At 40.6% G+C, this 27,398-nt stretch overlaps 1 protein-coding gene across 7 annotated transcripts in view; it reads right to left on the reverse strand.

Annotated features, from left to right (window-relative positions):
- Positions 1–27,398, reverse strand: part of HECW2 (HECT, C2 and WW domain containing E3 ubiquitin protein ligase 2) — a 352,275-nt gene that overhangs the window by 73,757 nt on the left and 251,120 nt on the right. For all 7 annotated transcript variants that reach the window (XR_008426201.1, XR_008426199.1, XR_008426200.1 and 4 more), the window contains 3 exons: positions 9,141–9,275; positions 5,771–5,873; positions 3,888–3,984 (listed from right to left, as the gene is read on the reverse strand). Coding sequence is in view for 4 of the 7 variants with exons in the window: in XM_053918895.2 (XP_053774870.1) it covers positions 3,888–3,984; positions 5,771–5,873; positions 9,141–9,275 (335 nt within the window). In the remaining 3 variants the exon portion in view is untranslated. The remainder of the gene's footprint in view (positions 1–3,887; positions 3,985–5,770; positions 5,874–9,140; positions 9,276–27,398) is intronic.

The following is a 27,398-nucleotide window of genomic DNA, read 5'->3' on the forward strand; positions in this document are numbered from 1 at the left end:
CAAAAAATTTCTTCAATTGGTATTCATAACATTCACCTATAAAATATTATTGAAAGGTTGTGTTTTCTTAATATGTTTATCTCCAGATAAAATTAGAGCATTTCATTTCAGCTTTTATATTAATGTCACAGCACCCAACACACTCCTTAGTATGGTTACTGTCTTTTAAGGAGAACCAATGGTAAGAAAGATACAGGAACCCAGGGGGATGCCACCTGTTTGATGGAGGTGGTGCCGACTTCTGGATGTTGATTTTCTGAGGAAATAAACCTCTTCTGAGATTTACAAAAAAAGAAGAAGTCAGAACAACTTTTTGGCATTCATCTTTGCATAATAGATGAAGTTAGAGGGAGCAGTGATTTAAACACAGCAGCTGAAAATCATATCATCACAGTGCACAAAAACCACAGCCATCGTGCAAGAAAAGCTAGGTGGAGTCCAGGAAGAGGAGCCGTATTCAGATACAAAACCAAATAAATTGCTGGCTGTCTTCTGGTCTGGGAGGGATGAGAAGCAAAAGAGGAAAAACAAAGTAAAGAGGTGTATCTGCTTGAATTTCCCAAGGGCTAACACTTTTCCTCAGTATATCATGAAGAAAACAAGGAGGGATACTTCTTTTAAGTGGCTGTGCCACAGATGAGGAAGAACGCACATAGAGCCAGGCTGGTCCTGGGAGCCCCTGGTCAGGAGAGGAATCTAAGGTTCACAGTTACCTTCGACACACAATCACTCAGTGCTTCTATTCCATGCATGAATCTCCTTCCACAAATATCACTGACACACGAGATTAAAGAACCCCAGCTGGCTCCCCACACTTGCATTTGTGAGAATGCTTCTCACAATGCAGTTTTTGACTATACGAAACAGAATGTTCTCTTAGATAGATAAACTTCCCCATTATGCTGTTATGATAAGCAAAATGCTTAACTACCAAAACTTCTCAGAAAAAAGAAGTGCACACTCTGTGTGAGAGGAACAGCATTATCTCACTGCTTTAAGTTCCGGCTTCCTTCTGCTTATCATGATTGCATATACTCCTTATGGCCCAATTCTGTAAACAGTTTTAGAAAGTGTAAATGAAAACTTAACCCAAAAGTAAGATGGAAACTTACTTAAACCTATCAAAATTCTTTTTAGCAATTGATTACCATATGAGATCGACCTTAGAAGAAAGATTATGCTTAACTGAGGGTCCTGGGTGTCATTAAAAAATAAAAGTCCTCAGCAATCCTTAGGAGATTAGAGACTTTTAAGGCTCTAAACAGCAGAAAGAAAAATCAAACACAGAACTGGAAGCTACCAATAGGGCCTGCAGCTTTTCCCCCTGTTAGGATCTGCTAAGGTTCTATCAAGTCATTAAAGAAAAATGATAATGTCAGTTCAGGTAGATTAAATCATCTGATATCACTGACAGAGGAGATATGAAGATATGTTAAAGTGGTGAAAATAATAATGTGGAGAGCAGAGCAAAAGTGAAAAACTTCTTGAGTTTCTGCTTTCTTGTTCTTTTTTGTGGAGGGTGGGGTACTTTCAGAACTGATACTGAGTAGAAGTGTGTGTGTGTGTGTGTGTGTGTGTGTGTGTTAGGGCTGGAGGTGGTAGGAAAAAAGAAAACACACAGTTCTCTTTATTTTGTGATTTGCAAAAGAGGAGGGATTTTGTTTGCTTGTTTCTTTTGCTCTGTGGCTCAGAATCTGTCAGATCTCTTATTAGACAACTGAGGAGCTCATTTCTGCAGTTTTAGCAACTACCACAGAATATTCTCCAGTGTATGTCATAATATACCAAGGTACAAAATGATAACTTGCATAATTTTTACAAATTTGTGTGATTTAGAACAGCATTCTTGTCAAGTTGGGGAAGAAAGCACTGAGACTTGAGCTAGAGGCCACTGAACAGGAAACTGTGTGAGCAACGACGCCGGTGCCGTGACTGAGCTTGAGAAGGGAATGACGGCTTTAAAGATAGGAGAGACCAATAGGGGTGGGCGGGGTGGGTGGGATGGGAGACGGAGACAGGAGTCAGAAGGTACAAACTTCCAGTTATAAAGTAGGGAATGGGAATGGGATGTGCAGCATGGCGGCTGGAGATTTTCAACCTCCTTTGTCTCGTGGCACACGTGAACTAATTACTAAAATTCTGCAGCACACCAAAAATATACCGTATTTTTCGCCGACTGGACAAAAACTTAGGTATAACTTTGATTCGTTCACACCAGCCGGCTGTTGCTGTGTTGTCTGTTGTCATTTTTTTTATTTGACAGTTGATCTCAGGGAAGATAGGTCAGTGGCCCGGACTGAACAGTCAGGTACTGCACGTTTTAAAAGTTCTTGCGCACACCGGTAGAAAACCACTGCTATAGTTAATAGTACTGCATTGCATATTTGAAAGCTGCTCAGAGAGTGGATCATAAAGCTTTCGTCACAAGAAAAAACATTCTGTGACTATGTGTGGTGGCAGATGTTCACCAGACTTACGGTGGTGACCGTGGTGCTGTAACTGCCAGTATCGGATGATTACGTTGTACCCCTGAAACTAGTACAGTGTGCACGTCAGTTATACCACCTGAGAAGGATATGTGGTGATTTATTTTCAAATACACGCACATGCACATTCACTACATGCAAAGTGCTACTCTACATATTTGAGCATAAAATAAGGCTCGGATAATGATGACTTGAATAACATCCCTATGTGTATGGACCTTATAAATCCAACAAAAAATAAAGCATAAAGACTCAAAACGTCTAATCAAAGCACAAAAGTCACGTGACCAAATTACTATGAAAGGCAGTTTGCTATATTAGACAATTAATTGTCAAATTAGTGTCCAGACCAGAGCTTATTAAATAAACCTGGCTGTGCCACTGAAATTATATAGCAAGGTTTTTAAAAATTAAATGCTTTAGCTCTACCCTGAACCTCCTGAATTAAATTGCCAGGCAGGGCATGGAAGAATAAGGGGAATAAATTCAGAAACGGGAGAGGAGACCTAGCATTTCACAATTCATGAAACTCCGCAGATCCCAGATGACCCTACCATGAGCGGTTTGGCATAACCAAGTGGAGAGGTACTGGACAGTCACTGCTGTGGGTCCGGATGGCACAACTGGCAAACATATTCCTACCAGTAGATGTGGCATGTAAACCAAACGGGCTTTGAGTCGTGGCAGATTTTCAGTATTAACTCACACTTTCTCCACCTCCACAATGAGGCTGAGAAATACCAGCCTGGTTCACGAGCGGGAGATCACACAGCGAGGCTGAATGGCTTCATGGAGGGGCAGCTTGCACTGAGTTTTAAAGGCAAGATCTTTCTTGCCCAACGTAGAAGAGAAAATCTTGCCAGAATATTTTCAGAAAAATAAAACTGGGCTTGAAGCATGATGCACTGAAGAGTTGTTCAGAAGAAAGGGCTTGTGCAGGGGACTGTGGGACTGTAGACAGGATCAGATTCCCTCCTAGGGTTCCACTGTGGTTTTGTTATGGAAAAATGTGAATATCAAGTTGAGGGCTTTATAGATCTCAATTCAATAAACTCTATGTTACTTTTGTTTACTCAAGGCACTCAAAAAGCTTAGTTTCTTATTATTTTCATTATAATCTGCACATCTAGGAAGCATTCTTGGCTGTGAATTTTTGTTTCTTTTAAATATTCTTTAAAGAAGGTTCTAGGTCCTTTAGTCCATTTTATTCAACCCTTGTACTTAACAGAGAAAAGCCAGGACTACGATGACCTGGTGTTGATGACATAAAGTGTTTGTCCACAAGATGCCTTTGTTCAGAATACCAGAAAGAAAGTGAATTTCAAGATGATTATCATTGATACTGAAGATTTCAAAGTTCGGGCATATGCAAATTGAACCAAACACCAATATTACAGTTACCTGAGTGAGTGGTTCCTGGTAAGATCAGGCTGACGTTCCTGTAGAATTTCAAAGATATTGGGTTGGCGCAGAAATGCAACAATCTTGTCATTATACGCTGAAACATCAGAAAATATAACATTAAAAAAAATCCATTATTAGTTTTCTGCAAATAAATCCAAACTTTAAAAAATCTGTTTCTCTGGTCAAGAGTCCTGCCCCTCAAAGTTTGGAGCCACTGCAGACCCTGAAGTGCCACATCGTGTCTGCCCTGGGGTGCGAGTCAAGTTGCAGGATGATGGCGCTGCGATGTAGGTATTGATCATCTATGTCCCTGCTTACCAGTACCAGCTTCCTAAGTGACTGTTAGAAATGGAAAGCTATCTTCTGATTAAACATCAGCCGTGCAGAGAGGGACGGAGGCATAAGGAGTCACCAAAATGCAATGGTGGCCGGCAGCAGCTGCTGCCAAGGTGCGGACCATTGTCAGATTCTATGAGGAAATAAATGCCATTAAGCCGCACATAGCGCTTGACAAACCAACTGCACCACACGACCAGCATCGTCGACTCTGTGTACATGATATGGTAAAAGAAAAATTTATAGCTCATCAAGGCTGCCTGATGTCCATAGAAATTTAAAAAGTTACTTAGAATTTAGTAAGGGCCCTTTTAATACCTCTTTTGTCAAGAAAACTAGATTCATCTTGATTATATTTATTTATAATCAGGAATATAGATGTATTTAAAACACAGAGCTGAGTGTCTGAATTCTCAAACATCAGAAATCCTAGTTCAGTCACCATTCTTGGGTTCATAAATATGATCAGGAAACATGCCGTCCCTATACCAGCCCGTGATCAAACGAAAGAAACATCACTCTCTAGACATTTGCTGGTTCACATTTGTATCATGCTGCCTATACACATACATTTTAGTTAAAAATAAATAAAAATTTTTGAAGAATGTTGTTAATATGGAATCCCATGGTCAAATTCAAAATGTTCCTAACTGCACGTTTCAGCATATATCAAAAATAAAACCACCTTGAAAACTAAAATTTATCAGTGGGTTTTTACACTCCATTCAGGTTTAGAGACCAGGTAACTTTTTGAACAAAAATTTTAAAGTACTTTAAAATTCAATGTGCCGTGTTTAGTATCCTATTAGTAATGGCATAACAAACAGACCATTTACTTTGACCCAAGATTTCTTCTTATGCTGCCGAATTTCTTTAGGACATGGGCATTACACTACATTTCATGGTCAAAATTTTCTTTAAAAAAAAAAACAGTAAGAATTTTAAAGAAAAAACAGACAAATGGAGAGCCATTCGAATGTAAGATGGCTCGGGGAGCCCACAGAGCCCCCCAGCCTGTGTCCACTCCACCTGCCTCCGGCCCTCCGGGTTTGACAACTGACCTACTTCAACTTCATCACTTCAGTAACAACTCAGTTGTCAGGCCTATCTGCCCACATTTGTTTGTTTTTATTTTACAACCTTGCTGCAAACTTTGCTACGAAAAACCCTTAGGAATGTGCCATCATTGCTTCCTTATTTTGTGAGGCTAGTGCAGGTTCACACACCACTGAAATGCTTAATTTGACATGACCGTGTAATAGCCTTAACAAGTTATTTTTCTTTAACTTCGGCAATCTAACGTAACAGCTCTACTCAGAAAAGGCGGAATAGTGTTAAAAAATCTCTTCCTATAGGGGTGTATAAGATGTAAGTACTTTGAGATTCAAATCAATTTCTTGGGGATGATGGAACAGGCTGTCAGTACAGGAGCCAAAGCAGCAGGCTGGCGACGGGGACGTGCCGGCACGGGATGCACGGCACGGGATGCACGGTAGCTCTGACGTGCGAAGCGAAGATGAGATTTCTGGAAAGTGATGACATACCCACTGGAACCATGTCCTGGTACTGCGGCCTACTGACGGTGTTGAACGTACTTGATGGCCGGGGAAGAACTGGTGGCCCTGCGTGTCGAGAATCTTCTCCTACCTGCAACACAAACATCATTTATGCTCTGCACCAAGACCAGGAGTGCTTTATATCAGCACCCGGATCAAGTCCTTCAAAATACCTGCCAACGAGCATCGGTAAGTAGTAACCAACCAGAACAGGTGCCAGCAGAGGAGCTGACACGGGATTCTCAAAAGTTCCACTTGCTGAATTGTGGGGAGGGGGGCACCCAGGCCCCTGACAGGAGCAGGGGTGGTGACTATCTACCATGGGGTATAGGAGTAGTTCCAAATGTTTACACTTATTGGGGCTGTGGAAGCGAAAGAGCAGACATGTGCGTCAGGAATAACTTCTGCCTTCACAGAACACAAACCTGCAACAATACACTCAGAGGAAAGACCTGGGTGGTACAAAACACATCGAGGAAGTGCCGGGCTACACCTTCTTTTGGCCGAGGCGGGCCAAGGAACCCCTGCCTCAGCAGAGGAGGGGCTGAAGGCAGCAGTCTTCATGTGGGGTTCTCAGTGGGTATGTTATCTCCTTGGAAGCAATTTTTCTTGCCTATGAGAGCGCCCAGTACAACAGCCCATTCTGGTTTGAACCTCCCACACCCGGGAGCTAATCATAGCATGTGTGGAGGAGCTAAATAGGGTTGCCCTGACCTGAATTATTTATGGTGCCTATTATAGATTTAAAAACTCATACCTACAAGAAGCCAAACAAAAATATTCTGACCAGAAAACTCTAACACTGCTTTAGCTTCTGTTTCAGCATCCTCCCTCTCTCCCCATATTACAGAAATCTTCTAGTACAGCAGTAGAACAGCAGGATGAGAGAGTAAGAGCACAAAAGGCAAAATAACATACTAGATTCATAAGCTGGTACTTTTAAAATAGAGCTTCTACTTCCACCCATTCAAGTCTTCATAACCATTTTACCATATTGCATCAGTAAAGTGTTTGGTGAAGGTTTTTCTAAAGGCCCCAGAACTGGAAATGTCATCCCCACCCTACACTGCTTGCTTACCCTTCAAGAATGCTTGCATTCATTCAACTGTAGTTCACACAGCCCCTCCTTGGTGAAGACGTCCCTTCCCTTCACGGGTTAAACATGACCTCCCTGAGCTCCCCCAGTACCCGGTGTCTGTTTCTAAAGCAACTGCCATCATTGACAGTTTATAAAGCGTTTTTCACTCATATATTTCATCTGTATTATGGTTAGTTTCATACATCCTTTCCTGAATAAGAACACAGGCAGAAAGATATGTTATTTATTTGCATCGCTCACAACAAACACCGTGTTGCTACACTGCAGGTGTTCAGTATGTATCAATCTGTTGCATGGAAGAGATACCAGAATTTCTACTGCCTGGAGTATTTGCTAAATGCATAGAGTGGCTGGAAAGACTCATCTGTGTCACTAAAAGTTTCTCACCCTGCTTCTTGTGAGTTGTTGGCTCTGAGGAATGAAGTCAGCCACTGTCTGGGGAGATCCGATCATTAACTACCTCTTGTTAGGTTAGTCACAGAAGTTATCATCGCAACACATCTACATATACTTTCCCTCCTGTCAGTATGCTGTTCTGTGTCCTCGTTCCCCAGAACAGCCAAGGTCATCTTGCTGACACCCCGCTTCTTCAAACCAGACCATCAGACAGTGGGCAAGCCCTGAAAGGTGGGCATACTGCTGCGGGATGTGCCGCTTCCGACAGCTGTGCCAGGAGGCACGCCCCCTCGGAGGTTAACAGCACTGACCCCAAATGCTCGGTCTTTATGGGGTATCTCTCTTCCACTGCTCAGTTTCCATCGAGACAATGACCTCTTCATTCAAATTGTAATGTGTACCTTAGGATCCCTCTCCCACAACAGGCTCCTGACTATAGATCATGAAAACAGTTCGAGTTCTGAGGCAGAGGGGCTGAAAGAAAATGCACGTAGCCCTGACCAGACTGAACAGTCAGCTTCGTATTGTGAGGTCAAGATAAGACAAGTGGCTAAAGTGCACTGGCCACATGATAAAGTCAGGCAGGGCCCTACCTATGCTACGTGTCACGCACACAGTCCAAAGGTGAGAGGTCTGTTCTGCTTTAAGGTGAATGCTGTTAGCATCACCCCCTTCGCCCCCAGTGGTTCATATAACAGCAGGTAAGGATTTACTAGGGGCTCATAAAACACACATATTTTTGTGGATACCTCATCTTGCAGATTTATATATCATTTTTATGTGAGCTTCTCATGTACACTCTTCTGTGTTTGCACTTACAACCAGCAAACACACATGGTGCATTAGAGCAAGTGTGTAAATGACGAGGGGAAATTCCCACCGTGGAATTTTGATGTATCAAATTCAGTTATTTATTGCAGTCATTATTTTTCTTATAATAGGAGCTACAAAAATATTTGATCTACCATACAAGACTGAAAATATCATGTACACATAGATGTGGAAAGGGCATGCAGGAAAAGAATCTTAATGAAATATGCCTAAGGGAATTATTAGAAACAATGTATATTAAGTGATGATATATATTCAAAGCATAAGTCCATACAAGGAGAAAAAACTTGACCTAAAATGTTTCTTTTCTTTTTTTGAGCCTTTAAAGAAAAAGAGAAACAGCAAGGGATTACTTCTTTTTTTTTTTAGGTTTTGTTGTTGTTGTTGTTGTTGTTAGGCTATTAGAGAGCCCCCACGTGGTTACCACGGGTCACTGCAACCTAGCCATGTAGAGCACAATAGAGGTTTTAGTAATTCTTTACTAAATTTAGTTAATTCCACCTGTTTTTCTCTGGGCACTCAGAGTACCTAACTCAACTTTCAGACATACCCTAATTTAAAAGAATACTAGTGAGAATACCAAAATCCCATAGCCTTGGCCAAAGATTTTAATTTAATCCAGCAAGCCTCCCTTCAGAAACTTCCCTGTATCTTACCAAATTTAAGCCCACTAAAAGTTACATTCATTTCTTCCTATGAAGCTGCTGGTAGGTGTGCAAAAGGCCTCATTATCCCCTCTTAAACATTTTATTATATCATGAATTCTCTCTCACCATCCTCTGACTTTAAGAAAATCTCTAATTTCTTCAATCTTTCCTCATATATCCTGCTTTTTAAATTTGCCATTTATACTATATGTGTTTCCAAAGAAGTCCTGTCAACCTTCCAGCACTTCCCTGTCTCCAAATGATCGTCTCTATGTCCAACTCGAAAAACCAAACGATAATGAACAGCCAGCACAACCCCACGCATCCCCCATCCCTGTGGCTTCTGGCAGCCACAGCGGAGCAGCCTGGCAGGCCGGTGACTCACCTCGCCTGCGCTGTGGCTGCGCTGCCTCGTCAGGTGCTGTCGATGGACCAGCGCGCTCGTGGGTCGACTGCTCTGAAGTGGGAGCCGGGGGTCGATGAACGTGGTGGTGCGGGAGTTGTGGTCCACAAAGAATGCCTAGGGGACAATCCACTCAGTGGTCAATGTATGCCACACACTGGTCTCAGCAGACCTGCCACTTCACACATTCAGGGAAAGGCCCACTGCTGAGTAACCATCTTAGCTGCATTTTCTCCTAATTTTAAATTTTGGGGGGAATTTCTCCTTACCCTCCAGGAAAGATCAAGACAGAAAAAGTCATGCTTAAACTGGATCCGGAATGAAGAGAGCAGGAAGGAACGTTATCTTGGTTTTTAGGAAATACTCTTAGGAGACAGTCATCAAAGATATGATCTTAGAAGTCTTATGAGTGGCCGTTCGGGCTTCTCTTAACTGATGCCCTTTAGGCTCTTACTGCTATCCATACTTATTCCAAAGTCCTGACCACCTGACACTTCAAACATCATTGACTTCTTCCCTCTTCCTTCTCCCCTGCAGCCAGTCAGCCACCAAATTCTCCCCATTGTCCCACTGGAGTGTCTCCTCCTTATGTCCCGTCCCAGCCTGACTTCCACCTCATTACTTCGGGGCTTTCTCTTATGCATGTAAGTATTAACAGCTTCTCAGTTCTTCCACATCTCTACCCTTATTCATCTAACTGACAACTCAGTATCAGAATTGTTCTTTCTACATGCTTTGATTATATCACCGCTCCAAACCAAAGCCTCTACTGGCTCCCCGTTATCTATAGAAAAAACATTCCACTCTTAGGTTAGTTTTCTGAGACTTTAAAATCCCCTTCCTTCTTGCCTTCCAGTTTAGTCATCAATCACACATACATACAAATTTTAGCTACAGAGTCAGCTACAGTGACTCTGGCCAAGCCACCTACGTTCTCTCTATAGATTTCTTATACAAACATGTCTCCTCATTCATAATAACCACTCCTTCCCCCGTCATGTAATAAGATAAAGAAAACCATGTCTATTGTATTTACTGCAAAATCCCTGATGACATAAAATCAGGAATAAGCATAAGCCACTTCCCTCTGAGTTGCAGTAAGGGTTACATACAATGTCGAGAAGCCTTTCTAATTCTTTTTATTTAATCCTAAAGCTCTACACACGGGCTATTTATCGTCATCTTTAGGAGTTAAATGGTATAAGTTTTCAAAGTAAAATTCACTGAAGGTAATAATGAAGCCCATCGTGTCAAGGGCAATTAGAAAATACAAGTTTTCCATGATCAGATAACAGTTAATTAGGCCATCAAAGATAAAAGGGACTAATAGGAGAGCGAGGAGACTCATTACCTATAAATCAAGTGTCAAGGCACACGATACAGGCCAAGGAGCCTAAGAAAAAAAGAACCAACTTCTCAAACTGGTGGAGCTCAGTTAAAAAAAAGTATCTTAAACACTAGGAGTGATACGTCTAGGCAAATCCTAGGTGCAGATAGTGCGTTTATGCCTATCAAAAAGAACCCCTCCGTTAAGAAACAAAATGTTTCTGCACATACATAATCAGAAAATGGGGAAAATAATTTGTAGGTAGTTCCCAAATAGGAAAAATGACTTCTCTGTAAAGAAGTAACTTTAAGCAGTAGACGCACAAGAAAACGAAGCAGAGAAATAGACAGAATGGGAATCCTTGCCAGTGCTCTCTCTGATATTCGGTTTCCAGGAAACAAAGGCTGGATAAATGGAAGTCTTGTAGGAGATGGTGTCGCCAGCTTCATATCCCTGGGTAACGCTCTTGTAATCCTAACCTGTCAGGTGGAACACCTTTCTTCTCTGGTCTTGTGAAAAAACACTCTAAAGATAAACCTTACACAGGCTTGTATTGGCAGACTACAGTCCAAATGTCCCAACTGGTCCCCAGTTCATTTGGGTTTCTAATACACTTGTATATTATTTCATATTATTTCTGCCACTACACAAAATGTCATAAAGTAGGAACTAAATTATTTTTTACAAATGACACTTCTAAATAATAAGTATTATAGTCAATTATATATTTACTTTATGTAAATGTAGATTAAGCTTTTAGTACTAAAACAATAACATAAACCATGTTGTTTAAGGGAAAACTATAAGGAGTACTAAAATAGAATTGCATATTTACTCTACCTAATTTCTCGGGAATGTTTTGAAGGAGTGGGTGGCCATTTAGAGGTAACCATGATGCACTTGTAATTATAAGGACGAATGGGTGTGCACATCTAGGTCAGTTGTGATTCCCATGCAATGTCTCAGTCTAATTTGATGGTACGAGGCTGGTCTAAAATCCATTCTCTAAAGAACTGCACTGTAAATGCCTGGAGGGTAGGGACTCTTTCTTACTCACTCTGTTATCACCAGCAGTTTTTAGGGCTGCATCTCGGAGAGTGCTCAGTAAGTAATAAATTGCCAAAAAATTCTAATATGTGCACTCCTGCAAAAATACAGAAAGACAACTCACAATGAATTAATCAAGTATGAAGAGTCACGTTCTTTTACTGAGTATGAAAATACTTAAAGGTTTGAAAGAAATAAATGAGGGTGCATGTGTGTGTTGAGTGAAAAGGGTAAGGAGCTAAAGATTATAAAACCACAAATGAGATGGAAGGTTTTACAACATCTCATTGCAGACATGAATGAATTACCAAGCTCAAACTTGAGAAGTGGAAAACGAAGTACTGATTAAATGCTTGGGATCTGGGAAGACAAGTCTGGTTGAGCTCTCGCTCCACCACTCACTTACAGGTATAACCGTAGGCAAAACTTAACTTTTTTTAGACAGCAATTTCTTGTCTGTTATATGGGGATAATAACACCTACATCAAAGAAAGGTTACATAAGACGGTTCACACACATTTTTGAAGATACTACCTGTGATCCCTCAAATGTGAGTGACTTTTTATTAATAATAATAGTTTAAACTTTTAAGACATTTTTCTAAGGATCACAATGTTTCTTGCTACAGTCCTTGTACAAGGCTCAAAAAAGTGAAGAACCAGTGAAACTAGTCTTCCCAAGCTCTTGTAGGTGTGTGTGGCCCAGATGAGGTTGTGGGTAAGGAGATATAAACAATGTCACATAGTTATTCTGGAAAACCCCTTATTCAAGGCAATTTTATAAGGTCAAGTCCTGCTTCTCTCCTTCACACATTCTGCTCCCTGAAACAAGGATATAATTGCCGGCACCCCAGCAGCCATGTTGAACCATGAAGATGAAGCATGGCTGAGCAAAAAGCTGAGACAGAATGGGAATCCTTGCCAGTGCTCTCTCTCAATATCCGGTTTCCAGGAAACAAAGGCTGGATAAATGGAAGTCTTGTAGGAGATGGTGTCGCCAGCTTCATATCCCTGGGTAAAGCTCTTTTAATCCTAACCTGTCAGGTGGAACACCTTTCTCCTCTGGTCATGTGAAAAAACACTCTAAAGATAAACCTTACACAGGCTTGTATTGGCAGACTACGGTCCAAATGTCCCAACTGGTCCCCAAAGGGGCCTGGGCTCTCACTACATGAGGAACCACCTTAAAAGCCCTAGATTTTCTATCTCTGAACTTCTCTATGTGACAGAATAAAACCCGGTGTATTAAACCTCATGTGGGTCTCTGTTACAACCCAAACCCTACCTGATACACTGCTCCCTCAGCACTGCAGAGCAAATGCAGTCTTCTAACGCTGAAAGCACGGAAGAACACATAGGCCGGCAACTGCCATTGTAAGTAAGGATTTCCATTATTTGATAAATGAAGATATCCCATTATTATTCACTTTTAACACAGTTCGGTAACAGGTCCAGATTTAAGTGACATGCATATTTGGGAACATATAGCTGGGACTGGAATGTGTCTTTCTGTCCAACTCCAAAGCCCAATGAGCTGCACCTATTTCTCCTCTCTCTCCTTTTCAGGTATCTTCCCTTTCCATTCTGCCTTCTGCCTTCTGTCTTCTCTTTTTCATGTTCCTCTTACTCCCCTGACACCTCATAGTACTTCATTTTAGAAAAGCATTGAAGTAATTTTTGAATTAGGCGGACAGTAAGAGCCGCTCACAGCACTGGGCCTTACTACAGTTTCAACACCGAAAAGGCGGCTACTGAGCCAGACAGCAAACTCTGGACACACCGCCTGATGCCGACGCTAAGCTGTTGGAGGCACGGCTGTGGGTGGAGAGTAGGTGCTATTTGTATCCCACAGGGGGTTCGGTCTCGGAGTCAGTGGAATGTTTTTTTAAGTCTGCCAAGTACTTGAGAGAAAGGTCTCGATTCAGACCTCTATCAAAACCACGCAGCCTGAGCACTAACAGAATGCAGCACAAAGGGGCAATTCCTCCGCCAGCATTTGGCTTTGTTCCGCCCACTGTGTGACCTTAGACAGGTGTCCTCGGCACTCTGCTTTATCCCAATAAAGGGAGCTTATTCAGGTCACAGACAAGTTGTGAAAAATGCATTCTACATTTTAAAGTGGAGAGGAAAGCATAGCGAAATTACTGTGCAAATTTCAGGCTTGCCATTTCTATTTCTGACACACAGATCAATTATGTGAGGGAAGTGGATCACTTTCCCACAGGACACCCTAACTAGTTCAAGCCAGTAATGAAGCTGGCCTAGTCCTTTCTATTTTTTCCCCCAATTTGGGTCACATTCTATGTCACCACTATTTAATAGCCTGACTTTATTTATGAAGGTATCTAACATGTATCAATAAAACTGTCTCGATAAACAGCATGTGGAGAATGTAGACTCCACGATAAAAGCAACTATATGGAAAAGAGAGTCTTTTTCAGATTAGCCACTGGCAAAGCAAATTTGAACGCCGTAGATTCCCTACTGTTAACTTTCATTAAGGAAACCCACTCAAGCTTCACAGTGCTGGGCCAACTAAGACTAACGACACAGTCAAAAACCAAAAGGAATGCAAATACATAGCTTAAATCTCATTTTAAAAACTTCTACCCTTTCACTGCTTCCGGGCATGATCGTAGTCAGGAAATATGGGCCGGTGGGAGCCAAGTGGTATTTTAGTGAGGCCAAACAAAACACACTTCTCTCTTTACAGAATTCTTTTTTTTTTAAGCTTCTATTATTTTAAGAAAAAAAAAAGGCCATCAATATTTGTGAAGAAATACCAGCCTCAAGCTCAACAAATCTAAGTTACAGAAGTTTGAAATTTTTTCCAGTTAACATTCTGCCAAACCAGAAATCCATAATAAAAGACCGTGTAAACAAAATAAAAAAAGCACTTGTAACTACGCTACAGAAAGACTGAACATCAGTTCTTCTCTTTCCTTCTCTAAAGAGCTATGGAAACAATGAAAGAACGACTTACAAGTTAGAAGTACTGAGTAATGAATCTGTTCTAACTTCTGGCATTAAAACTTGACAAGGTCTTAGAAACATTCAAAAAAACTTAAGTGCAATCTAATTTTTATAAACATTGTATTTACTCACACATTCTCTTCCTTCCAAAATATAAGTTTCTTCTCAGCTCCTGGATCCCTGCTTAGTATCTCCCTAAGTATAAGGAATTATATGCTATTATATACTCTGTGATATCCCAAACAGAACTCCACTACCAATAATAGAGATGAAAAAGGCTTAATGATAGTTTATTATAAGTAAAAAAGTCATGCTAACTAACATTTTCCACCACTTGGTTCGTTTGAAGAGAAAGTGGTCCCAAATATTTCATGATACCTGAGTCAGTCACAATAAAGTTAAAGAAGGTTGCTTGTCAAACTGCTATGGTCAGAGAGTCAAAGTTGCTAGGGGAGAAAACAAGAGTCATGGTACTTAAGCCAGAGTTCTGCAAAGAGCCAGTTGCTTAGTAGATGTGGATAAGTGCACTATCCACCAACACTGGAGATAAAAAAACTGGTTGCTAAAGAAGAGATAGTTTATGTGTTGGAGTGGAGGTTCTTAGGTGTTGGAAATACTACAGGAGAGCCAGAGATATGCTGGAGATAGCTTGTACAGGCTCATGACAGCTGGTGAGGAATTTTAAGGCGTTCTGTGGACAGGCTGACAGTGATGCTGGCAGCCTGAAATTGGCTATGGTGGAAGAATTTACACCACGGAAAATGGCAAATGCTGCGATTAGCCCTCCGCCACACCTGCCCTGGAGAGCTGGCTGTTAAACATTTACCTGCACATCACTACACAAGACTGAGAGTGGAGTTCTCCATATCAGCCCATTTTAGGTAGAGTAGAAAGAAGCCATTACCGTGAAATTTTAAAATAGCATATTATATGAAAAAAAAGAAGACCCACTGCAAGTCATGAAGACAATTGTGACAATTGTTTAAAAATAAAAGGCAAAGGCCGTCTCCATATTTGGGCAATTCCTTCAAAATTCTATGAGTCTAGCATTTTACTTAGAAATATATTCACAAAACCAATCTCTGCTCTATTCTCTCAATCTTCCAGGGGTACAGTGCCCCTGGAAGGTTCTTTCCCTTCGTCTTCTATGTGTATTTATGGGGGGTATTATTTATCTAACACCCCTTTAGCCCCTTAAAATGAGGAAGAGATTATCTCAAAACCATGTGCTAAGTATACATTTAGAGTTTAATTCCACCTCCATCTGGGTTGTGGTGTAAGTTGAGGTGATTAAATCAGTTAACCATCACAAAGAGAGATTGGATGTTTCAAAGCAATTGAAGAGATGTGTCACAAAAATAACAAATATAGTGGTTAAATTGCAAAAAAAAGCAACCATATTTTTCTAAGTGCTGAACTTATCCTGCTGAGACTGTGGGTACTCACTTGAGACCTCACGACATTCAGTGGCATCTTACTCACTGAGATGAACCTGACCCAATAAATTGTGGCCATCAGTTTCACATGGGAGAAACCAGAGTCTATGTCATCACTGGGGCAACTGGTGCAGCCACATGGGCTGCTCAGGTCTGGAAAAATGAGAATCCTCACATAGGCTCAGCCTGTGGGCACTTTCACTGTACAAATATTTGTTCTCTTCTAAAACTCTATCCGCATAACCATAACTGCCACTTGTTGTGTTCATCAAAGTTGCGCATTTGGACCATTCTGATACATCTAAAGTCACAAACTCCTAGAGTTACAATGCTTGGACATAGATACACACGCCAATTTAGCTAGAATTGTTTTTTGTAGGGAAAAAACATAAGGAACCATGGGCAAGGATATTTCATTTTAAAAGAAGATGGCTACAATTTGACATTTTCATTTAAAAAGAAAACATGAAGTATATGATAGTTATCATTTCTAAGCTCACTGTTTCTTAATATTTCAGTTTAGGCCCAAGTAGAATGATATGGGGGGGGGGATATCCTGTGTTAATCTGTTTCAGAGTGCAAAACAAAGAGGCAGGAGAAAAAAAAAGTTAATCTGTATTTAACATTTAAAAGGGAAATCAGCCCTGGCTGGTGTAGCTCAGTGGATTGAGCACTGGCCTGTGAACCAAAGGGTCACTGGTTCAATTCCCAGTCAGGGTACATGCTTGGGATGCAGGCCAGGTCCCCAGTTGGGGGTGCAGGAGAGACAACCACACATTGATGTTTTTCTCTGTCTCTCCTTCCCTTTCCCTCTCTCTAAAATTAAATAAAATCTTTAAATAGAAATAAAAGGGAAATCAAATATAACACTTTTTCTAAAAAAATTAAACCAAATGATAAACCCATTATGTGAACTTAAAAAATAAACTTCATAGTATTTTTCTAATGATCCATTTTTGCATCATTCTCTCAGTTATCCAGAACTCTCTGCAATGGACCTTCCACTGATTTTATTTCATTGATATGGGTCAGTGATGGTTAATTTTATGTGTCAATTTTACTGGGCCATGGGGTGCCCAGACATTTGGCCAAACATGATTCTAGGTGTGTCTGTGATGTGTGGATAAGATCAATATTTGAATCAGTACACTGGTTAAGCAGACTGCCCTCCCTAATGTGGGTGGGCCTTATCCAATCAGTGGAAGACCTGAATAAAACCAAAAGGCTGAGCAGAGGGAACTCCTTTGGCCCAAATGCTTGAATTGGGACATCGGAGTTTTGTGACCCTCAGGCTCAGGCTGAATGAAACATGGTCTCTTCTTGGGCCTGTAGCCTGCCTGCTTTAGATCAAAACTTACATCATCAGCTGTTGTGTGTGTGTGTGTGTGTGTGTGTGTGTGTGTGTGTGTGTGTGTGGCTAGTACAGTCTCTTGAAATTGCCCATAACTTCTTCATGAGAACCAAACATACCACCTGATGTGTTCCTATCTCCACACCTTTTTGTTGGGTGTTTTCCCATAATCTCTTTATTTCAAAATCCTACTCATCATTCAAAGTTCAGTTCAAATCCTATCTTTGCCATGAAAACTTTTTGGGTATCCCATGCCAGAACCAAGTCAATCTGCAATGGACCTTTGCAAACCCTATGCCAGTGCGTGGAGCACATGCTTTCATAGCCCAGATGAGAGGCGTTAAGGGTACAACAGTCTGGGGGAGGGTGTTTGGAGGCTTTACATAGGAAGTGCACGACTCTGTGCAAATGTGGAGAGTTGATTCCAGATCCAATTCTCAAGAGAAAGTTACTTATTTTAAAAACTCTACCTTCATGGCCACGGCTGACTGAGATTGTAAGCCCCAGAACAAATCTACCAGAATGAGCACAATAACAGAGCACTCATGGCAGGAAGACAGAAGCCACTCTGGGCGGTTAAACAGCTTTAAGGCAGGAGCAGACACCTGAGGGCAGACCCTCCTGCAGCGGTCGTGAACAACGTGGACGGCAAAGACCAAGAACGACGAAAGGAACCCTACTTTGCAGAAGCCATGCTGTTGCAACCATGGTTAAGGGCGATCAGCAGTTCAGTAAGAGATGGGATGGGACACTCATTAACCCTACAGTGCCTCCTTTATAAACCATGATGTACTTCCCATTAGAGTAAGGATGCAACCATTGACAACAAATCTTTATCATTTTTATAAAAGTCAAAATTAATGACACTCTTTAGTTATTGATCTATGTAGATCCTTACTTCTACCCAACCACTCAAACCAAGATTTTGGTGAGTTGGGTAGCAAAGACCAACTTAGCAGCACTCCTGGCTAAAAATAAATAAAGTAAAATAAAATGGTCCATTTTATTTTGTAGTATTTTATATATTCCATATCTTTGCTTTTCCCAAATTAAATCATAAATGTGTAGAGGTTTTCATTGTATAGCTTTTATCTTTTACATCATAAGTCAAGTAATATTACATCCACTACTGAATAAATTTGTGATTATAACCCTAATTTTTTTCCATTTGTAACCCCTCTGTTATTTATGTAACGCTAGTCACAGCCTAAGGAGCTGGACAGGACAGGTTACTAATCCTTGCTTTAGAGAAACCCAAGGTTCAGGGAGGTCAGATCAGATGGTGATGGATCCAGAAATCCTTCTCAAGTTAATTTCATTAAAGTAACAATGGCATGAAAGGGAGGGAGGGAACTCCTAAGTTAAATAACATTTGGTTTTCCTTATTAAACCTGGTATTTGTCTCCCAGATACACATATTACCCCCATGAGCACATACTAATGATCAAGCCCAGCCAAGAACCAGAGCATTTAAAACAAATCACATTTTAATACTTTTGATGTACATTTCTGGCAAAAATATGAAGTGTCTATATCAACACTGTAGCCCAGAACCCAAATTATCCTTGATTTTCACACTCCTGAGAATGTACAAAAATTTAAGAATTACGACAATAGGAAGCAAGCAACATTTTTTTTTTGTACTGGGCCACTTTCTCTGCTTATATAATCACTGTTTTCCTCTAAGTTTCCCAAAGCACCAAAACTAGGGAGAAAATGGTGTTGGTTCACAGGAAGAGGCAAATTCTCTCATGCATTTGCTGACATGTGCAGAATTTTGTAACACTCTTTAAAACTTAAGCCTATTACAAGAGAAAGCAAAACATTTGTTTGTATGTTTTGTTTTAAAATGAGGCAAATCAAAATGCGTCTCTACATTAGATGAAAATCCTGGGCCTTCCATCCAACAAACACACAGATGTCAACCAAGGACGACCCTTCATCAAATAAAACTTGGCTTAATTGCCAGTCCCACCATTAGAGAATCAAAATAATTAAGGAAATCTAGTAATGGCACAAAATGCTGATTAAAATACACTGTGAAATGTTGAATAAGAGACCCTTCCAAATGTAATTAAAAGCCCCCCAGAAAACCACCTTACATATCTGATGGCAAAACCAGGTTGGAACCACACTGTCTAACCTTCAAGACTGGAGAATCAGGGTTCTACAGAATCCAGGAGCTAAAAAGGGAATCTTGCCCTTTCTCTAACTGAACTTACTAATTTTTAAAACAGCTTTATCTGGGTATAATTCAGATATAATACAAGTCACCCATTTAAAGTGTACAATTTATTGTTTTTTAATATATACAGCATTGTGCAACCAACAGTGTAACCTTATTTTCGAACATCTTTCCCCCACTGCAGACAAAGAAGCCATGTGCCCATTAGCATTCACTCCTCTTCCCACCTGCAACCCAAGGAAACCAGAACTCTACTTTTTGTGTCTGCAGGTTTGCCTATTCTACACATATCACATAATGCGATCATACAACAGGTGATCTTTGTAACTAGTTTGTTTTACCAGCAATAATATCTTACGGTTCATCCATGTTGTGTCAGTATGTACTCCTTTGTATTGTCAAATTAACACTCCATTGCCTGGGTCTACCACACTTCCTTACCCATTCATCAGTTAATGGGCATTTGGGGTGTCTCCACACTCCAGCTATTAGGAATAATGAATGTTACTATGAACATCTACGTACAAGTTCCTGTGTGAAAGTATATTTTCGTTTCTCTTGGGTATATACCTAGTTGTGGAATTGTTGGATCATGTGGCAACTCTTTGTGTAACATTTTTTAGAGAACTGTCAAACCATTTCCAAGTGGCTTCACGGTTTTACATTCCCACCAGCAACAGATGACGATTTTAATTTCTTCACATCCTTGAAAACATTTACTATTTCTAGACTTGTTTTGTTTTGTTTTGTTTTATGGCCAATCAAGTGGGTCTCATTATGCTTTTGATTTGCATTTTCCTAACAACTAATAATAGCAATAAGAAAGAACAGTCTTAGGCCATATATGAGAAATCTACAGCCAACATCATACTCAATGGGCAAAAACTAAAAGCTTTCCCCTTAACATCAAGAACAAGACAAGGGTGTCTACTTTTACCACTTTTATTCAACATTGTACTGGAGGTCCTAGCCACAGTGATCAGACAAGAAGAAGAAATAAAAGACATCCGAACTGGAAAGGAGAAAGTAACAGTGTCATTATCTGCAGAAGACATGATAGTGGACACAGAAATCCCTATAGTCTCCACCAAAAATCTACTCAACCTAATAAGTGAATTTGGCAAAATAGCAGGATACAAAGTCAACAGTCAGACATCAAGGCATTTTTGTATACCAACAATGAAATATCAGAAAGAGAAACTGGGGGGGGGATCCCAGTTACTATAGCAACAAGAAAAATCAAGTACCTAGGAATAAACTTAACTTAAACTCCTTAACCTAGGAATAAACAAAGAGGTAAAACATCCTGTACTCGGAAAACTACAGAACATTGAAGAAAGAAATTAAGGAAGATAAATAAACAGAAGTATATACCGTGTTTATGGATTGGAAGAATTAACATCATTAAAATGCGCACTACCCAAAGAAATGTATAGATTTAACGCAATTCCTATTAAAATACCAATGGCATATTTAGCAGATCTAGAACAAATATTTCAAAATATTTTAGAACCAAAAAAAAAAAGACCCCAAAGAGCCTCAGCAATCTTGAGAAAGAATAACAAAGTAGGAGGGATCACAATACCTGATATCAAACTATACTACAAGGACACTGTAATCAAAACAGTCTGGTACTGGCCTAAGAACAGACAAATCGATCAATGCAACAGAATAGAGAGCCCAGAAATAAACCCATGTCTCTATGGTCAATTAATATTTGACAAAAGGGGCATGAGCATACAATGGAGTAAAAATTGCCTCTCCAGTAAATGGTGTTGGGAGAACTGGACTGGTACACGTGAAAAAAAATGAAACTAGACCACCAACTTACACCATACACCAGAATAAACTCAAAAGGGATAAAAAGACAAATATAAGTCATGACACCATAAAAGTCCTGGAGGAAAACATGGACGGTAGAATTTTAGATAGCCCACATAGCAATATTTTTCCTCATATATCTCCTAGGGCAAGGGAAAAAAAGGAAAAAATAAACAAATGGAACGACGTTAAATTAAAAAGCTTCTGCACAGCTGAAAAAACCATCAAAATGAAAAGCAAACCAACCATATGGGAGAAGATATTTGCCAAAGCTACACCAGACAAGGGTTTGATCTCCAAAATATATAAAGAACTCATATGACTCAACACCAGGAAGACACACGATCCAATTTAAAAAAATGGACAAAGGACCTATATAGACACTTCTCCAATGAGGACATACAGATGGCCCATAGACAAATGAAAAGATGCTCAACATCACTAGCCATCAGAGAGATGAAAATTAAAGCCACAATGAGATATTACCTCACACTAGTCAGAATGACCATCATTAATAAATCAACAAACAACAAGTGCTGGCAAGGATGTGGAGACAAGGGAACCCTAGTACACTGTTGGTGGGAATGCAGACTGGTGCAGCCACTGTGGAAAACAGTATGGAATTTTCTCAAAAAACTAAAAATGGAACTTCCTTTTGACCCAGCAATTCCACTGCTGGGACTATACCCTAAGAATCCTGAAACACCAATTCAAAAGAACCTATGCACCCCTATGTTCATAGCAGCACTATTTACAATAGCCAAGTGCTGGAAGCAGCCTAAGTGCCCATCAGTAGATGAGTGGATCAAAAACTGTGGTACATTTATGCAATGGAATACTATGCAGGAGAAAGAGAGAAGGAATGTCTACCTATCCCAAGAGCATGGATGGAACTGGAGAGCATTATGCTAAGTGAAATAAGCCACTCGGTGAAAGACAAATACCATATGATCTCACCTATAAAAGCTAATGAATAAAAATAAACTAACAACCAAAACAGAACCAGAGGCATGCAAACATGGAACAGACTGAGAGTGACCAGAGGGGAGGGTGATAATGGTGGAAGGAAGGGGAAGGGAGTAGTCAAAGAACATGAATGAGTGACCCATGGACATGGCCAACAGTGTGGGGATTGACTGTGGGAGCGTGTTGTTGGCTGGGCAGAGAAGGGCAGAGGAAGAAAAATTGGGACAACTGTAGTAGAATAACAATAGAAAATTTTAAAAGAATATTTTTCAAAAAAGTAAAAAAGAAAGAATAGTCTTTTCAACAAACAGTTCTGGGATAACTTGATAACTACATGCAAAAAGACCCCAAAAAATAAACTGAATCCCCTACCTCACACTATATAAAACAATCAACTAAAAATGGATCTGAGATCTAAATGTAAGAGCTAAAACTATGAAACTGTAGGAGAAAATATAAGGGAAAATCTTTGTAAACTTGGATTAGACAATGATTTCTTAAACATAGCACCAAAAGCCCAAGCAATAAAAGAAAATACAGATAAACTTGAATACATAAAAATTAAAACTTTTGTGCTATGAACAATACTATCAAGATAATGAAGAGACAATCCACAGAAGAAAATATTTGCAGAGTATATATCTGATAAAGGACTAGTTTTTAGGATATATAAAGAACTCTTACAATTCAATAAAACAAATAAATAACCCAATTAAAAAACTGGTAAAGATTACAATACACATTCTTTCCAAAGAAGATATACAAATGGCCAATAAGCATATGAAAAGAGGATCAACCTACTCATTTGTAGAAATAAGGAAATTTACATGACATTATGACAGTACATTTCTGACATCATATGACGGTAAATTTATATGATATTATTTCAAGTCAGGTGATCAGTGGTCAGTGAAAATTAGACTAACCTTGTATAGACAAATTACTACAGGTTTTGAATACAGAAAAACATGGATTTGTATCCAAGAGTCTACTTGCATCCTTAACCTCTTTGAGCCTTGGTTTCTTCATCTACAGTAAAACCTATTACATAGATTTATCATAAAAATTAAAAGAACTAATATAATATCTCTAGCATAGAGCCTTGCACCTAATATAGAACCTGGCATCTAATAAGCTGTCAATGTTTGTGAACTCCACTCCCTTACTGTATTCTATGTGTCCCTAGCAGTTACGAATACTGTAAGGAGTCTAAGGTATTTAAGCATGAAGCCATGTCTGTGTTTCTGCAGATATGGCCTTTGCTAGAACATCTGTGATCAAATCAAGACCTTTATGTGTGACGCAGCCTTGAAGGGTACCAGTATTCCAGCATCTTGCCTGAAACTTTTCTACCTTCGGATGATAAAGTATTTCTCATTTCCAAAGACACCCCCATCCCTGCTGTAGATACCCAACTTATAAATGCCAGGAAGCATAAATGAGATAATCCATGGAAATGGACCTACTACAGTGCCTGGCACATGGTATGAGTTGAACAAATGCAGGTACCACCATTATCATCATTGTCATCCTCATCATCATTCTGTTCTTATTCTGTAATTATTAGTTAATTTTAAAAGAATATTTTACTTCTTTCATGACAGTCAAGGACATTTTTCACCCTAGAATGCCCAAGAGCATGCCAGATCTAGAATCCTGTGAAATCTCACCCAATTTAAACCCTTGGCCTTAAGTAATTAGAAAAAAAAGTCTTTCAAAATTGAAGACAGCAGAAGTGCAGTACAAGCATAATTACTACCTTGTTCAAACATGTAATGTGAAAAATCCAAGACAACATATGCATTAAGAGAGGTCAGATGGGGTAAGTCTAGGAGCCACTTCTGGTGAGAGCACAGGAGGGAGTGGGATGGGGAGGGAGCCTCCCAGCTTCTTCTTTGTCCTGAGCAGAGATTACTGAGTAACCAGGAAACTATGGGTGATGAGTTTCATTCATTCATCAAACTTGTTTTGAGAACCTTCTATGTGACAAGCACTGGGGTAGAAAAGGGAGTAATTAAAATATAAATAAAAATAATTAAGAGGGGGACGTCTGTTTAGGAAGACAACACATGCTAACAAGTATACCATGAGAAAAATGGGGACAGACATTATGAAACAGTATAAGCAAAATCGTGAGGGAACTCAAGAAAGGACCAGTCACTTATACCTGGGGAGCTAAGAGCAGCCCGCCCACAGGGCTCCCCTTCGATGACGTGTCTGAAAGCCCCCACCTCCTCCACAGCACCTTCACTCCCTCCACTACAACTGACCCCACTACAACTGACCCTGCTCACAGTGGGAGGCGGGACCAGAGCCCAGCCTCCAGACTGGACTGCCTGGGTTCAAACTCAATTCCATCTCTTACTAATTGTGGGACCTTGGAAAATTCACTTAGCTGTGCTGTGCCTTCGTTTCCTTGTCTATAAAATGCGGGTAAACAGAGCACCTATCTGCAAGGCTGCTGTGAGCATGAGAGGAAGCAATCTAAGTGCTCACAACATCATGTAGGAAATGTTGCATAGCATATAATGCTACATTAAGTGTTAGCATTTATCACTGTTATCACAGTGGCACGCACACAGTAGGCACTCAGAAGTGCACTGAATGACTAAATGGAAACTCAAAAGGAAAAGGTTGCACTTAAGAAGAGAAAATGGAGCCAAAGGGGTAAGTGTGAGAGCATTTCTCTTAAGAAACATTTCATGTAGATGAGGATTCGGGCATCCTATTCCATGTCAATTCCAGAAATCACTCAGCACTGGAGGAAAATAAATTTTGTAATATTAATAGCTTTTAATGTTACAGTAAATGGAAAAAGTATAACTAAATGCTCTGGAGGCAAAGCAATTCATTAATACAAGGGGAGCTACAACCTCTGAATTGCCTGGAGGATGGGGCTACGGCTTCTAACGTGCAGTGAAGAAGCAGCCGAACACAGACATAGCATGAGCCTCTCCTGATGTTCCTTTAAGTTACTTTACTGCATTGCAAGCCAGTCATTTGTAAAGGAAGGATAGGGAGGAATCACAGGAGGTACGTATGTCTGCTTTAGTTAAGGTGTCCAGCTTAGTTAAAAGTCTTGTTCAAGTCCTAATGCAGGAAGCAGAGAGAGCAGGCTAAAGTACTAGGCTTTCAGTCCTGTCTGATAATCCGTTTTGTCCACAAGGCAGGGGTCCTTGTGTGTCTTCCATGTCAAAAAGCATTCGATGGCTAATCCACCAGCAGCCTGTGAGGTCAGCTCTCCTCCAGCCCACAGTCAGGGTTCTTTACAAGGCCTACGCCTTTCGGTTGAAACCCCCACAGGAGTCCAAGGCCCTCAGGCAATAAGATGAATAGTTGTTACTCACACAGCCGAGATCATGTTTACTGCTGTTTAACCATCGAAACTTTTATAAAAGCTATGAGACAGAACTTGTTCTTAACACTAGATCATAACTCATCATCAACAGTATCCTAAACACAACTTCAACTTTTCTCAAGGTCTAGGGGTTATTAATAACCCCTAGCTCTCTCCTGAAGCATATCTGGCAAGTTATGACTGGCAGAAAGGGACCTTCTCCTCCATGTGTGCATGGTAAGTTCCTGGCTCCCTGCAGCAAGTTAGGTCTCTACACAGGGCAGAAATATATGGCAGTATCACTGCAACTTGGGTTTTTCCTGGACCAGTGGTTCTCCGATGAGTACAGCTCTTCACGACACCAGGGAAATGTCTTGTCAGAGTTGAGAACAGACTGAATTCTAGGTACGCTACTGCACTTGCACACCCAGGTATAATACCGCCAGTATTTCCCCAAGTCCTTACCCGGACCATCTATGCCCTTCCATTCAGTAGAATGCTCCCAAACACTTGGCTCTCGGGCTATGGAACCAAATTCGGCAGCAGCAATGTGACAAGTTCCTCTGGGCAGAGAGAGCACAGGAAGTGGCGAGTATCCCTGCCTCCAGCTTCCTACTGTTCTAGGAAGGCTTCCCTGCCACCTGACTCTGATATAACGCTATTTAACCTGTGGTCCAGGGACATAATCACAAATCCCTTCTCGTCTATCTATTCTGACCTTCACGCTTGCAACTTCTAATCCTTTCTAGGCCCGGGATTAGAGGTTTATTAGAAAGGTTTACAGAAATAAAGTCAATAGTTTCAAAGAGAGTCTGAGGGCTCCTCCCATGCATTAAAATACACGCACTCTGTAAGATCTTTTTTCTGCTCATAGGTTCTCAGGATAAATAAGACGGTACCGTGGTGTTACTGCTAGAGGATACTTTGGGGGGAGAATGGCATTTTCTGAGTATTTTACTCTCTCATTCCCCTTGAATGCTCTTCTCCTGATACGGTTTTCCCCTCACTTTGTTCAGGTCTGTTTCCCTACAGCCTTATCTGCGAGGTGTTCCCCAGTTCCCCTGTAGAAGAAAACTCTCCACTTCTTTCTCTAGACCCGACCCCTGCTTTCTTTTACATGGTAGCATTAATATGCCTTGATTGTCATGGCTCTTGGCATGTTACTATTTATTTCTTTGTTTACAGCCCATCTCTTTCCATGAGAATGGCAGTCATATGAAGTACTTGGCTGTTCTATCTTGCATAGGCACTCAATAAATATTTGTTGAGTGAATAAGCCAAGCATAGTCACTTTAAATGTCATGCCATTTTAATCCTCCCCACCCTGTGAGTGATGTAGAGTCTCTATACCGACAGGGAAACTGAAGTTGGTTCCTGCACAACACCGTGGTTAAGAGCCCGGACCCCTCAGCCAGGCTGCCCGGGTGCAAGCTCAGCTCAGTCACGGCCCGCCACGGTGCTGGGCAGGTCGCTGCGGCTCCTTGGCCCTGAGTGGCGATAATAATAATAGCAGCACTGTCTATGGAGTTGTCAGAAGCTTAAACCTTTCATGGCTCACAGTAGGTGCTAAAAGAGAGTCAAATAATAAAATCTTAGCTGAGATTATAAAAATCACTAAGTTTCTCGTGCCAACTTCGTGCTCAAGGAACAACCTCCCGGCTCCAACCCGGATTTCTGGGTCATCTGTCTCCAAAGGAAGTACACATGTGGTCACACGGGCCTGTGCGACACAGCTGCACAGTTCTCCTCATAAACTAATCAGCCCGTGTTCTTGTTTAATGTGCTAACAAAATCAGAG

This window comes from Desmodus rotundus, chromosome 2 (genome assembly GCF_022682495.2).
Source record: "Desmodus rotundus isolate HL8 chromosome 2, HLdesRot8A.1, whole genome shotgun sequence".
NCBI classification, from domain to species: domain Eukaryota; kingdom Metazoa; phylum Chordata; class Mammalia; order Chiroptera; family Phyllostomidae; genus Desmodus; species Desmodus rotundus.